This window comes from Gymnoscopelus braueri (genome assembly GCF_963280865.1).
Source record: "Gymnoscopelus braueri genome assembly, chromosome: 16".
In the NCBI taxonomy this organism is placed as follows: Eukaryota; Metazoa; Chordata; class Actinopteri; order Myctophiformes; family Myctophidae; genus Gymnoscopelus; species Gymnoscopelus braueri.
The window spans coordinates 29,262,251-29,278,012 of NC_137616.1; the positions used below are offsets into that span (position 1 = coordinate 29,262,251).

The 15,762-nt window shown below is 40.6% G+C and overlaps 1 protein-coding gene across 1 annotated transcript; it reads right to left on the reverse strand.

Annotated features, from left to right (window-relative positions):
* Positions 1-189: 189 nt before the first annotated feature.
* parp1 (poly (ADP-ribose) polymerase 1) lies at positions 190-13,825 on the reverse strand. The gene is made up of 23 exons (XM_080453100.1): positions 13,544-13,825; positions 11,753-11,915; positions 10,991-11,106; positions 10,247-10,461; positions 8,834-8,924; positions 8,256-8,372; positions 7,464-7,640; positions 7,179-7,335; positions 6,634-6,774; positions 5,763-5,999; positions 5,563-5,628; positions 5,302-5,434; positions 4,277-4,472; positions 3,947-4,075; positions 3,620-3,703; positions 2,897-3,019; positions 2,576-2,704; positions 2,320-2,418; positions 2,017-2,169; positions 1,632-1,759; positions 1,453-1,514; positions 1,215-1,329; positions 190-1,019 (listed from the first exon to the last, which is right to left on the reverse strand). The coding sequence occupies exons 1-23, from the start codon at positions 13,664-13,666 to the stop codon at positions 938-940; spliced, it is 3,036 nt and encodes a 1,011-aa protein (XP_080309226.1). The 5' UTR covers positions 13,667-13,825; the 3' UTR covers positions 190-937.
* Positions 13,826-15,762: the final 1,937 nt, after the last annotated feature.

The following is a 15,762-nucleotide window of genomic DNA, read 5'->3' on the forward strand; positions in this document are numbered from 1 at the left end:
ATTTTAAGTCATATGGTCATATTTCCAATTACGTGTATTGTATTTATATTGTAGTACCCCTTCATTCTGCCTCAGGAAACATGTCTAAAAAGCTGTATGAAATACACTTTATTAGGAAAAGAATATATAGAATACAATACATCATTATCTACGATCAAATGAGAACAGAATACAATTGGATAAACTTGCTCAAGGTTTCTCAAATGTTTCTTTATTCTATTTGTGATAACAAACTCAAGGGAAATGAACCACATCTTTTAATGTGAAATATTTTTGAGAATGTCTAACCATAAAAGAAATATTTTTAATGGAATCAACCAAGTGACTGAAGGAAAACATTCAGGCGAACATTAAACAGATATACAGTATCTGTCAAACCAACAGAATATTTGAATGGAACTGTCTTCAAAATGTTCATAACAGTTCTACAACTAGGACGTTCTAGTACACTGTTCATGTATGTCCACAAATAATGGTTCATTTACCAACACCTGTCACCTCGTAATTGTCCGTTTAACTTGAACTTTCTAAACGTAGTGTAGGCTATGCCTTATCAATGGCACAGAATCAAAGAATGAAGAAATAATATCACTCATATGAAATACTACCTAGAGGCAGAAAGCCACTTGCCATACGCCTTTTTCAATCGAACATCTTTCCTTTTTATGTGCCTCCCTTCAACAACTGTATTGAGCAATAAATTCAAGCCTTAAGAACGAGTCTGAAATAGCTAACGAAGTGCTTGCCACAATATAGCAATACTAAGGAAGGATGCCAGCTATGAAACAAACCTGACGTGTACAGTGATAAAGTGACCAATATATAGCATTAGTCCACTGCCAACCATCTTCTGTTGCAGAGAATGAGTTCTGAAGCCCTGTTGATTGCAGGCAGCTGTTCTTTGTTATCCATTTGGGAGAGTTGATCACAGACTCTTTCACCACAAGGAAGTTTGGTAGTTGAACTTGAGCTTCAGCAGGTATTTCAGGTTCACCTGTGCCACATCGTACACAATGTATCTGGAAAAACATAGCTTAAGGACAACTAACAGAAACAACAGCATAGTGAAAAGCCAAATAATGGATTAATAATAATTACATAAAAACATAGTCAAATAGCCTTTAGTTTACAGAAAAGCAAATGAAACAAAACAAAAACATTTGGAATAACTTCTGATAAATTCATAAACCCAATGGTGAATAAAAAAAGGATACTCATTGTACAGAAGACTTGTGTCATCAATGTTGGTGTTGCTTCCTTTTCCAATTGGCACTTGCACCCCATCTAAAGTGACAGTGCCACTTGGGTCTGGGGCAGTTCTACCCAAACCTAAGAGTAAAAAGATAAAGACACCAAGGTAAATATAAACACTGGTTTACAAACCGTTGAAACTACTTTTTTTTATTATCATGATTAAAATCTAAAAGAAGTAAAAAATAACAACTTTATCACCTTTAACACTGTGCTTGCCCTTAGGTAGCTTCGAAATGTGAGTGGCCTTTTTCAGTTCATGCCTGTTCATTAAAAAAAAGATACCGTTAAACACTTATTCATGGATTTATACTTTGGTTAAGAAACAAAAAAATCCAACAGCATTCATATTTCAGCAGAGAGACCGTAATGATACTCACACGTTGCCGAGGGCGACCTCTCCCAACAGCAAAAGACCAGTAGGATCGGACTGGGAAGTGTGGCAGTAGTTTGCACTCTTGGACACCATGTCGGCAAAGTACACACCTTTGCCGAACATGTAACCAGTCTAGAGAGAACAGAATGAGAGAGAACAGAATGCAAATGAAACAAAATAAAATGTGTGCATGCATTGTCAAATTCTAGAAGAAGACCTATATACGTATATAAAAATAGGCCCCCCAAGCACCCCATCATCCTGTTTCATGAGCGCAGGTTGCCCCCTGTGTCTTGTAGCAAACTAACCGTGACCATTACTAGAAAAAGCTAGTCCATTATACACGCTCCAACCAGCATTTGGTGCTGTAGTGCAGGAGGCGTACTCACCACTGGGGCTTCAGGAGGTGCAATGCGAAGACCCTGAGACAAGATACCAGCGTAGTTGGTGACGCGTGAGCCGTGCCACAAAAGCTGACGGTTGGGCAGGTCCTGGAATGGACGGTACCGTTGGTACTCTCCCTCCCGAACAATTTTGAAGATCTGAGAAGGAGAGGGGGGGGGGGGGGGGGGGTGGTCAGGAGGTTGGTCACAAGAATTTATGACCAACACTAGAGTGTTCCAGAGACATTTCTGGAATTAATTTGTGGCTGTCAATGTAAAAGGGGGGGGGGGGCATTATTAATCACCTACCTCTTGCACTTCCAGTGTGTAAGTATTATGGGTAGCAGCGTGTGTATTCTTCACGTATTCCGTGAGAATCTTTGCCTCTTCTGAGCTTTTATCAACAACCTGTGAGTTAAATAAACAAAATTTTTTTTACAAATCTCCCCTAAACTATGATTATAAGATGATACAAAATAAAAAAGTTAAATATAAAAGATTCTTATAATATTTTTATTACATGTTACTACAAATCAAAAACAATGGACAGGTATATGACCCTCACCTCAATCTTGGTATTGAGTTTCTCATAGTTGATGTCGATAGGGTCTTTCTTGTTGTCATCAGCACCTCCTCTCAGCAGGCTGTAGGCCACCTCTATATCCAAGAGGTTGTCCAGCATCTGAACTTTAGCCTGCACACACAGCAGAACAGACATGGTTCAACACACTCCCCACTTGAGTCAAGACAACCAATGAAAATATACTTGGGTGGCCGTGAGCATACTAGACAAGCCTTTGTGAAAAAGACCTCACAAGTATGCTCACGTTAACTCTTGCAGAACAAAATATTTTTACAGACAAGGCTGTGAAAGGAGTGCTCTTACCTGAATATAGTCCAAGTTGCTGAGAAGTGGAGGTTTCTTCATGCCGAAGTCATGAGGTATGAGGGTGTAGAAGCGGTTAGACAGGTCAAGGACTTGAGACTCTGGGACAGCATCTGCCACAGCCTAAGATGGTGAGAGAAGGCAACATATAAGTCTTTACACTGTAAAAGGTCTGCTGGTTTACAAACCAAGGTGTACCATGCACACCTTGGAATAAGTTTGAATACTGGTTCATGATTCTTCATTGTGTGCTCTGGCTATGTACAATATATTTTATGCTGCTGAGAATTATTTGTTGTGCAATATATTTTAAACTTTATATTTACAATTATGTGGATTTATATTGTTGTCACCTATATTGTTATTAGCAGAATTTAGTATTTTAGTGTCTTAAATTTCATTAGGTACTTAATCTCAAGCCAGTGGAACAAAATCTTATCTATCCTATTATTATTATTCCGTCAGTACCATATTTCTGTTCCATGTCAACTGCATAATCTAATGTAGCTGGGATGCCTACAAACATAATCTGTGTCCGACTGATGTTTTGGGGAACTACGGATGAGAAGTGGTGACAGATCAAAAGAATTGCTTGTGTAAACATTTCCACACATAATAGTATTGAAAAAGTATTGAATTAGTCACATGAAGAGAGAAGAGTCGCTGGAAAGCTCCATATTAGGATGTCCCCATATTAGGATGGGAGCACTGATGGTTACTGACCTGCTGAACCTCACTAAGGAGAGCATAGGCACTCTGGATCTGCCTCTTGCTCAGCTTTCCCAGGGGCATCTTCTGGAGGTCAATCTGAAGATCGAGACATATAGTACATCTCATTTATTAAGGAAATAGTTTCAACAGACACAAGGAGGGCATCTCATGCACACTGTCTGTCTGTCTCACGTGTGTGTGTGTGTGTGTGTGTGTGTGTGTGTGTGTGTGTGTGTGTGTGTGTGTGTGTGTGTGTGTGTGTGTGTGTGTGTGTGTGTGTGTGTGTGTGTGTAATCTCTTGGTCTCATACATCTGCACACATCACACAATGTTACATACCTCAAACTCCACCATGGCTTTTTTCATGCTCTCTACATCAAAGATCAACTTGATGAGATCCTGGACAGGTTTAGCCAGCAGAGAATTGGTTCCGGCGCTGGCTGTAAGCTTCTTCACTGCCTCCTCATCCTGCACAGCAACACCACCACAGGCACAAATCAGGTAAATTAAGCAGACAAAAAGGGCAGACAAAAGATCCACAGACAGGACACACTAATGGCCTACTTTACAAATACTGTATACTTGTGCATTTGCAAAAAAATGATGTATTCACCTCTCCACAGTATGCACTTTAAAATATTTACGCATACACAAAGTACATGTTTGTACCTGTCCATAGTCGATCTCCAGTGGGTAGAACTTATTGGGGTACTTGGTGAAGTTGGAAGATGCCCAGGCGTTGCCCGTCTTCTCCTCATACAAGCCCTGGAAGTTATCCATGGCAGAGTTCTTGTCATGAAAATTGTCCTTCTTATTGCCTCCGATGGTGGTTCCCACTCTGCCCCATGATCTGAATACCCAGTACCTACCCATGGTAAGAGATGGAAGAATGGGTTAAACAACATGACATATTACCGTAAATGGTCTGATGGATCAATTGTAGAAATCGAGTCAATGAGCAAGCAAGTTAAACCTATGGGAAAGAGGAAAAAATATAGTAAATGTTTCTAGAGAAGAAAAACAAGTCTAGACTTTTAGCCTACGAGTCTAACAACCTTGCTCATGTACATTGCTCTTACACCCAACATGAAAATGTTGGTCAAAGTGTGGGTCTAGATAAAAGGCCATGGGGTCACCAAAATGTTTAGGGTTCATGCTGATTATGACATATATTGTACGTTAAGTTGGCATTTTGGACTGAGGAGGGCGCTATAAGACAGATCATGGTGTCACTCAAATAGTTGGGTCAAAATCACACTGAAGTGTGTGGCTTTACCATCATTATCGGCACTCCAGTGATGCTCGTGGAACTCTACACAAGCACCTTGTTCCCAACCACATCACTGTCTTGTCAATAATAATGGTAGAGCACACTCTCATGTAATATTGCTTAATAAAATTGCAGAACTTGATCTGGGAAGTACCGTCTGGTGGTAGATATTGTATGAATTATGTTGTATGAATTCATTAGTTGTAGTAGTAGTATTTTGATGTATATATTCTCCATTATTATTATGAATTAGTTTTTTTTTTCGTTTTTCATTCATTTTCTTTTATTTCTTCTTTTTTTGTCTTAAGTTTGGGGACAAATACAATTATTGGAAATAATACAACAATATCAAAATGCATCTCAAATCACTTCTCTGCTAAGACGGTTATAAATCTAGGTACAAATTCCCTGCAGTGACACTGACCGTTTGTGATGATCATCCTCCAGCAGCTGGAGTTTGTAATAGGAGTTGGTTCCCCTGACAATGTCCACCAGGCCCAAAGTAGCACTGTAGATCTTCCCGTTCTGGTCCAGAACATGGGCACTGTTTTCCAGACCTAAGTATGTCAGGTTAGAAACAAAAGAACAATCATAGTATTAGGCTACAAAACTTTAAACAGATATGAGACACACACACACACACACACACACACACACACACACACACACACACACACACACACACCTGAGTCTGGATCAACAGCTGCTCCTCCTTTGACTGTGAGCTTCACCTTCTTGGTCTTGCTGCCACCTGCAACAGAGCATATTAGATCATATACCAATCACCACAAGGTCTTATCATTCCATCTATACTATTGGCCATATCACAAAATCAAACCTCAAAATCTTTAACACAAGTCATTCGCAACAACCCCTTGCCTTTACCTTCTTCCTCCTTCACCTTGCCTGAGCTCTTGGAGGCCATAGTCCCAGACTTGGACACAGTGGGAGCCTGGGACTCAACCTTGACCTCTGCCCCCCATGGAGCGATGGCATGCAGGGCGACAAGCTCCTGGAGGGCCTTGCCTGACGACTTGATGTCTGTGAGGAAATCCTCAGACACCACGCGTACACCGGCCCCCTTCGCCTCCTCCATCTTCTTACTCATCTTCTCCACCTCCTCTGTGAAGACATGAACCAGACAGATAGAGGAGAGTAATTAGTCTTAACCTGCCTCGACACACCAAACTGACTTACATCCAGTGTAAAGGTGTTACAAATTAGCTGTGTGTGCATGCAGAGTACACACCTCGCAGACAGTAGGTTGACGGCACACTTGTGCGCCTGCTTGAGTAAATAACACCATGCTAGGAGGTGGCAGTAGTCTGCAGGGATCTGCAGTGTAACGGTTGTATTTATACTCGACTGCGTTGTGAACTTGCACGTTCATGCGTCTGTCTCACTCTCTCGCGCACACACACACACTTGCTTTGTGCCTAGCTCGACATTAAACCTGCAAGTTCATGCGTCTCCGTCGCTCAATCCCTCACACACACACAACCAGTGAGCTCATCTTATCGATGCCGACAGCAATTGTGCTTGAGTGTCAGGTGAACGACCACCAACAGCCGTGTACACACCAGATATCCTACAACAGATTTTCGGCCACACACATATATACTCTGACGTTGGCTTGGTGTGTCTTTACTACTCAAATGCATTCCATTATCTTTTGTTCAAAGACACAAGCTATTGATACCATTTGGTAGTTCTCACTGTCCCATCTCAATGTCTTTCTTGTTGATTGGCTACTCACTCTTGGTGCTGAGGCAGAGAGAAGCCTTACTGGCCGTGCCTGTTATCTTCCCACCCAGTTCCTCCACAACATCTTTTAATTCATCCTTGTTCTTGGTCAGCTTCCCCACAGCAAACAGCTTCATACCTGTCAGAGGTTTGTCTGCAAGCACAGAAAAATACCCCAAAGCTGTTGTCAATGGGAGTTCCCTGTATAGGAGAACAGTATAAAATAATAATAATATGTGGTTTCTATATTTTTGTGTAGTACAGTACTTTCCCCGACCAATGTTAATCCATTGACCTTGTTGTCATGCAGTAGGTGCCAACATTCTCTCTAGTGCAGCGGTTCTCAAACTATGGGTCACGACCCAAAGTGGGGTCGCGTGAAGGTGCCGTTGGGGTCGCACATTGGCAATCAAAAAAAAGGAGAAATATTTTATTTGATCAAGAAACGGGTTGTGATGGGGTCGCCAAAAACATTCCCTCATAATATGGGGTTGTGGTTGGTATAAAAATGTTTGAGAACCCCTGCTCTAGTGTACTTATAGAGGTTTGCTCACTAACCTGCTGGGGCTCCCTCTGGGAGGGGTTTCATGGGGGCGCTAGAGGCACTAGGGACAGTAGCAGTGGTGGCCGTGGAAGGGGCAGGGGCTTCATTGGGGAAAACCCTGTCCTGGCGCTTAAACTTGAATTTTTTCAGGAAGGGAACCTCATGGAATTCCTGAAAGGACAGCCATTGGATGTTAGTTCAAATACAACATACTCATGATGTACTATGCTTCTGTTCTATTTACTTCCACTATGACACATTGCCATAAACGATACATCTGGTGACATCTAAATTCCTACCTTTGGTGTTATCCAGTCTTTACGGGTGGGGCACTTGGTTTTGAACACACACTTGGTCCAGGCAGATATATCTCCGTTGCAACAGTATGCATCACTTTTGAACACCAGCTGACCTGTGCACTCCTTACAGGGCTGAAGAGCCCCAAAGGCCATGCAGTCCGCCAGGCAGTCCACCAACTGTCAATCAAACAACAAGTGAATGCATCTTAAACCTGCAACTTAAGATTCTGCAAAGACAACGTAAACAACTTTGCCACTGATAAAAAATAGGTCCGAAAATGGTGTTGGTTGACACAAAAATGTACCACGTCCGACATGGATTTGATCCCGTCGCTAGATACTACCACTTAAACCCTATATATAATTAGTTGACTGAGGTCCCCCACAGCTCTATAGACGAATCCACAGAGCGCTGCAGTGTCAGACTCCTGCTGCGGTTTGATTCTGACACCACAGTTATGATTGCGCCAGGGGAGCGCTCTGTGGATTCGTCTACACTAGGCCTGCTGTCCCTAATACTCACAAGAACAAGACCCAAGATTTGTGGACAACTTACAGACAAATTTCATGTGGGGCCCCAATTACATTATGATTTAAAAAGGCTATGGACAGCATTTAATTTGAATTCATTTTAGACAGATGTGCAGGCGTATTCACATCCAGATCAGGAACGACTGCTATACACTAACCAACGATAATACAGGCCAACTACCCACAATGTGCAAACCACCTACAACATTATCCATTATATCCATAGAAAATGGAAGGACTAGATAGAGACAGCCTCCTCACATTGGTCTCCCCAGAGGGAACATCCTGGCCATTTGCTATAAGCAGCTCTTTCATGTCGTTGGTGGAGCAGTGGTTTCTCAGCTTGTCCTTGATTCCCCATATCACTTTATTTTGTTCCTAGAGAGAGAGACACACACACGTTATTTCACAAAACTTGGATGGATTTAAAGACAAATATACAGAAATAAATAACAAGACAGGTTTTCAAAAAAAGATGAGTGTAAGGTGATACACAAAAAAAAAGCTAATTACTGAAGCATTTAAGTAAGGCTTTTTTAATAGAGGCTTCATAGCTGTTTGCAGTAAATCTGTCACTAACACTCAATTCACACAAGCAGCGTCGACGCTGGTCCACGAAGGTAAAATGCAATAAATTGGGCATGTGCGATGGTTTTGTGGTATTGGCCTTAAATTAAGTAATTTGTGTGTGTTCAGTTTTTTGTTGATGGCTTGGTGGAGAGGAGTTCAGCGGCTATCAGTGGTGAGGGGTTTGTCAGTCTTTCAACAGCAGCAAATACGTTATTTTTGGTAATTATGTTTACGAGAGTTTATAATTATAGTAAAACAAGAGGGCAAACCTTCAACTGATCTTCAAGTTTCTTGGTCTCCTCTGCCTCCTCTTTCTTCTGCTTCTTTGATACTCCATCTAGTTCATCACCCTTCCTCTTTCTATAAGGGCAAAGAAAACGTTCACAACAGTTCTCATGAAGTTTGCCTTGTCAAAAAGGTCCATGAGGAGGAAAACATAAATTAACTTTCTAAATTAGGTCTGATGGAACCACAGAACCCTAATCTGACAGCTTTTTTCCATTAGGACAATAGAGACCCATCAGATGATGGTACACACAAGTCTCCATATCCCCAAGGGTTGTTACTATTACCCATTCTGCCATAAAGATGGCAAGAAGAAACAAATCTGCACCTCATGAGATTACAATGCTCCCTTAGTTTGTACCCATGATTTTTCCTCTCTCTTTCTCTCTCTCTCTCTGTCTGATCATTTGGATCATTTGGATCCTTCAACATCCATCTTCAAAAAACAGCTGACACCCAGAGGGAGGCCAGGAATTACATTAAAAAAAATACAATATCCTTCTCCAGCCTCACTCAGATAAATTAGTTTGTGTCTGTTTACTTGTGGTGAAGGCAGCATGACTTGGCCAGTTCAGCTGCTTTCAGAGATAGTGATGCATTCCCTCTAGAGTCTAGAGAAACAATCCGCTCCAAGCATTAGAAGAGCATTTCCATTTATGCGAGTGCTTTTGGGTGAGTGATTCTACTGACTTCACAGCACTTGCATTTCATTATAATTTTTCAAAAAGTGAAAAAACACAGCAAAATAGAGAACTTCTGACTGGTCTCATTTCTATCTTTGGGGTAATTTTGAAGAATACCAATGTGTTGCTACACTTCTATTGATATCAAGCGTTTTAGGGCAATCCAGAACATTTATTTACCATAAATGTGTGTGATGCACTGTTGGCACTACAGCTCTGCAAGAAGATCTAAATAGCTGATCATTACAACATTATTCTCTGGCACTGTTCCTTCATGTCCGAGGCAAAGATACCAACTTAAACCATGTTACGGATGTGCACAACTAAAAATGTCATGGTAAAACAACAAATAAACCATTATTCGATGTGCAAGATTCACAGACAGCCATTAATCATTAGAAAGATATCACTTAATATCCTAAACGTGACAAAATAAGCGTAACAGTTAGAAATCTCCTTTTTGGTATAAATCCTCATGAATGTCTTCTTATAAATACTACAACAGGCTAACATAACAATACAGCAGAATAAACAAAAAAACATATTGGTGCATCCCTGGTGATGATGTATAACCTGGCAGCTCTCTAATCTAGACATATAATCCTGTATGGAACTTTTATATTTCCACTATACAATGAAGCAGTGCTACTGTGACACAGCATAATGGCACCACTACTAAAAACCATAGCAGCACCTCCCGTATCTCTTGCTCACCCTTCAGATTTGATAGCTGGAAGCCTCTTCTTCAGGTCCTCCTTGTCTTCAGCCCGCAGTAGGTTGAAACCCTTCAACTGGGCAGCATTGAACTCTGGCTTGAAGACCAATTCTTCCCTGCGGCTAACAAAACAGGGTGTGTGGTACCAGCGATCTATCAAGCCCAACTGGGGCTTCTCCGGGTCCACTGTCTTTTTTGAAACACGGATCTGGTCCTGGAGAAGATGGAACGTAAAATGGTGAGAGTGGTCAATATGAGCACAGTGGATTAATTCTGTTGAATTTCGTGTTGATAAAATGTTATGGATAGTGTCTATTCACAGTGACAGGATGTCCTAAACCTTTATTTTATAGACAGAGGGTATTAATCTATATTTATACTTTTAGTTCCTACTCTGACTGTATAAATATCTCAATAGAGATACAGTATGACTATGGGTTCTCTCTTATTTTATATTTTAAGAGTAGCAATAGCGAAAACTAAACATTCTTCAAAAAACAGCACAATACAGGGCCATAGTGGTATGTTTTTCTGACATTTAGCCTAGACTGAACCAACCGGTCTGGTGGAATCCCTGGTATGTAAAGTACTCAGTCATGGAAAAGTGGTATTGATTTGGTGCGCCCCTAGACACTGTAGACTACTATACTGTATGTGAAACAGGTTTCAAGAGACACCATATATTGTGACATATTATCCAAAATGCAGGTTAGCTGTGTGTGCAAATAAAAGTCTTCTCTCACCTTCTCTATTTTCAGCTCACAGCCTTTGCAAGTACTGCGGTTAGACTTGGCATACTCCACTGCAAATTCATTCAGAGTTTTCTCTCCTTTGGCTGCACCTTTCTGGCCCGCTTTACCTTCAGAAAAGAACAAGTTATTCTCATACAATTCAGTCAAATTGGTGACATAGGTGTCAAGTGCGGTCAACAATGTTATGACATATATATGGTTCAGCAAGTATCCAAATAATTCAATAGACTGTGATGCGGCTGATAACAATTCCCAATAAAATGATCAGCCGGCAGGCTAAGCCTGGGAGATAAAACTGTCTGTATGACGTGCATATAAAAAGACCAAACGAATGCCCAAGTTAAAAATGCTTTACTTTCGAGTTCAGTGTCACCAATCATTACAATTTACAATAAATAAATAATGTAAAAAATATGTGCCAAGAAATCGAATAAGTTAAACAGTGAGCAATAACCAATAATACAAATGCGGTCAACAAAATATAGCTCTCCCAGCTCACCCTACCTCCATGGTCAAACCAGCCTTAGGGTGAGCAGGTGAATGCCATTACTTTATAGACGCTGAGGCCACCCACAGCGACACTCCCACCACCAAGGTGCCTACATCAATCGCATACCAATAACCCAATCCAGTGCACATTTGGCTCCTACAGACTGTATGATCTTTGTTTGTGTGCAACAGTTACACTGTGGTGTGGTATTTACAGATGCTTGGAGAAAATGGACATGTCGAGAGTTAAGGTTGAATACTGACCCGCCACGGCTCCTCCACTTTCAATGGCTTTCTTGACTTTTTCTTGGTCATCCCAGCGGAGGTCTGAGAAGCCACTGATGTCAGCGGTGGACTGAGCTGCTGCTCGTAGCCAGAAACAAGAGAAGTGGTGCCAGTGGGGGACCTTTCCATCAAACATAGGTGACTGAGGAAACAGGACAGAATGACCATAAGGGAGGCAGTTTAAACTACTGAACTGTAAGAAAAAAAATAAAAAATAACACATTTTATAACTAAGTGAGGGTTTTAGATCAACATTGGGGCTCATGTCCTCATCCAAATGCACAGACACACAGACACACACACACACAATGATTAGCACAATAACACAGGCTAAATTGTTCTGGCGCTGGATGCCACACAGAAAACTGGACAATAAGTCCACTGTTTTATATCAACATGGCAACAACATTGCAGGCAGACAGTATGACCACTATAACAATACAATAAACATAAAATACAAAAAGGCAACAACGAAACTGTGCAAATAGCATGTGGCTGCAAAAAAAGAATAAAATAAAGAAAATAGAATCACACACAACCATAGATTCATTAGATTGTGATGCCGTCGTCCTGTACAATCTATAACGTCTCGAGTATTAAGGAAAATTATTCTCTCTCTCACACATACACACACACAGCCTATAGAAACGTATTAGTGTATTTATGTATACACTAATATATGTGTGTGTGTGTGTGTGTGTGTGTGTGTGTGTGTGTGTGTGTGTGTGTGTGTATATATATTTTTTGTTTCGACATTTAATAATGGGCTGTATCAGAGCCACAATTATTGTATGGGGGGTATGCTGCACCCAGTACAGCGAACACGTTTGGTGGATGTGACCAATGACTGCAAAGAAGTAATTAACCAAAACATTTAAAATTGATAATAATATTCATCTAGATTCTGTGTGCCTACTACTTTGTGTCGTCACTTTTAATTTCACTTATTTATCCTGTATGAGTTCTCTCTCCTGATTGGATACAATTGGTATCTCGGCCTGAAAACGCCTTTTCTGTTTATTAAAGAGCTGGAGAGACATTGAGACCCCTACTGAACAAACATAAATAATGAATAGCAATGAGTACTATCAGAATATACAGCTATTTAACACTTATTTTAAATTGTATCCTAATATATGATCTACGGACCAGCTCTAGTTTTATATTTCTTTATCGAGTCTGACTTTTAGTTTAGTATCTATGATATGCAAATGTAAAAATCTATAAAATACATCTATGGTAGTCTTGTTACAAGGCTAATCAAGCCGGCTCTTCTGATATCTTTGTAATTATTCACCATACACACTCTGAACTGTACTAGACAATAGAACACTTCATGTGGCTCTGGCTCATTCAATCCAACGGCCGATGCATGCATCGTCTTCTTGCAGCGCCGTTGAGTCAGCAGCAATAACGTTATAATTTGCAATGGCACCACAATCACTTCATCATAGAAGATAAGATCAGAAGAATCGACATGCAAGACAAGACAGAAGAATCCAGAAGCAATGGTCAATGAATCACCCATCCTTTGTCGTTAGCCATTCAGATGCTAGCTCAAGGGCCTGCCATCTTCAACACAGCTCATTTAGAACACGACAAATGATCAGTTTACACCAGCTTCATGCTGAATGAACAAGCAGACCCTCTGCGGCTGAATTCATACTAAAGCACATGTTTTATTAGGTTGATCATGGATAGTGCTACAGTAGCCGTTAGCTCAGCTGCAGAGCAGAGAGCAGACAGACAACAAGACGTCGTCAAACCCACCTGCACCATGATAGCCATCCGCAGCGAGTCTTTAGCAATGTTTTCCTTGCACTTCTTGCACGACGCGCGGCCGCTTTTCGCGTATTCCGCCTTGTAGAGCTTGTCTTCCTGAGACTCTGCCATTGTTATTCTTTAATTGTGATACTAATGAAGCACAATGGATAAATAACAATGACCCGAGCGAGCACAACTTTTTTCCCAGACGTGGTGAAAACAATCCCTGCAGCAGCAGCTCGCTCATCAACCCGCATGCGTTCTCTGTGGTTCACACAGGAGTTGGCGCGCTGCTGGCAGCCAGGCAGGAGCAATCGAGTGTCGTTCGTGACTAGTGGTTCTCAAACTTTAAGATTTCAAGGACCCGCCCCTTAACTCTGTCTCTGACAGTGTACAAATGGAACCAAATGGACCCGTTAGGGTTCATTTGGTTCCATTTGTATACTGTCAGAGTGACAGACTTGTACGGCCAGTACGGGTCAATTTAGAACCCCCTATAAAGAACCCAGAGAGTCCCTGGAAATCCACGCTTGAGAACCACTGCCATAGGCCATACTGAGGAGACGGATAAATCAATCAATCACCCCTACATCAAGGGTTCCCAAACCTTTCAGGCTGTGACACCCCAAAATATTCATATTTTGAACTGGGGACCCTCCAAAATATTCATATTTTGAACTGGGGACCCTCCAAAATATTCATATTTGAACTGGAGACCGCCTCACCCTGACAAGCTCAAGCATATTTTCATTCTTATTGATACAGTCAGTGGTGGGAAAAGTACTCAGTTTTCCCTACAATTTTTTGCTTAAGTAAAAGTATCAATACTGCAATGTTGAAATTACAAGTAAAAGTGTGGAATTCAAAATGTATCTGAGTAAAAGTACAAAAGTAGAAAGTCATTATGCAGAATGTCCCAGATCACAAGTTTTCTAATGTATAAAATGTACAAAAAATTTTAAGATGTGAGCTTGTAGATCGGCTTTGTTAATGTATGTTTTGTAATAATAATCAAAATCTACAAAGTAACTAATAACTAAAGTTTTCAAATAATTGTAGAGGAGTATAAGTACAGTATTTCCCTCAGAGATGTAGTGGAGTAGAAGTAAAAGTATTGAACATTGGAAATACTCCAGTAAAGTACAAGTACCTCATAATTGTACTTCAGTACATGTACTTAGTTACTTTCCACCACTGGATACAGTAAACTATTAACTGTTGGTAGACTCAGACTGTACTACTACAGACTCAGAGGCTACCTGATCAATCATGTACGGTCTCACTTCAGGGATCATGCCTCTAGATGGCAGAATTGGTACAATGCAACATTAGGCATAAGGCATATTGGCCATTCCATAGGTCTCGTTCAGGAATTTTATTTCAATCAGTTACATAAATGTGATGCAATGGGAATCTGTATTTCAAAAACCGGTAATGTTTTCCTTCTGTCCTAAAAAAAAAAAACTTGAAATAAACAACCTCTTATTCCAGTAATTACTGTGACAAAACATATAGACAGATTTATTTTCATAAACTGGTTTTATTAGCAGAAAATGAGAACATCAAATATGTTGTAGAAATTGTGGAAAAAAACACAGTTAACCACCTAAAAATAGCATAGTTTTTCTAAAATATGTACAACAGACCTAAAAAGACATACAATATCATCTTTACATTGAGGTAAAAGTGTTTAGCCTCCTTTCGTTTTAGGCTATAAATGACATGTCATGAGTATGAAGTGAGATCAGTGTCACTGTCAGATTATGACTGTGTTTTTGGCAATCAGATGGGGTTCAATTAAGGTCAGGTTTTTAGCCATTAACCACTAGACAAAAGCAACATGGTTAACTGCTGAATGTGTCACTAGTCTGAAGAAGAGCGTGCTCGAAACGTCACTCAACCCACTCAGGTGGTACCATAAATAAATATGCAAAAGGGGAGCTACAGAGTGAGAACTTTGATTTTTTTCTCTAAGTTTGTGGTTTGAAGTTCAGCACCCTTTAAATAGAAAATGGATGTGCGCCTCTTCTGATCCTCAACTGCTGAATGTGGAAAGCTGTATGGATATGGATGTCTACCAGAACAGACCGTGTTGACTCTGGCATAGACAGTTGCCATTATAGACTTAGGATCACAGCTAAATGTGTGTACATTTAATTGTATATGGATCTATATAAGGGTCGGTTTTTAAACTAACTTACACTGAGAATCTTGCTGTGTAAGTT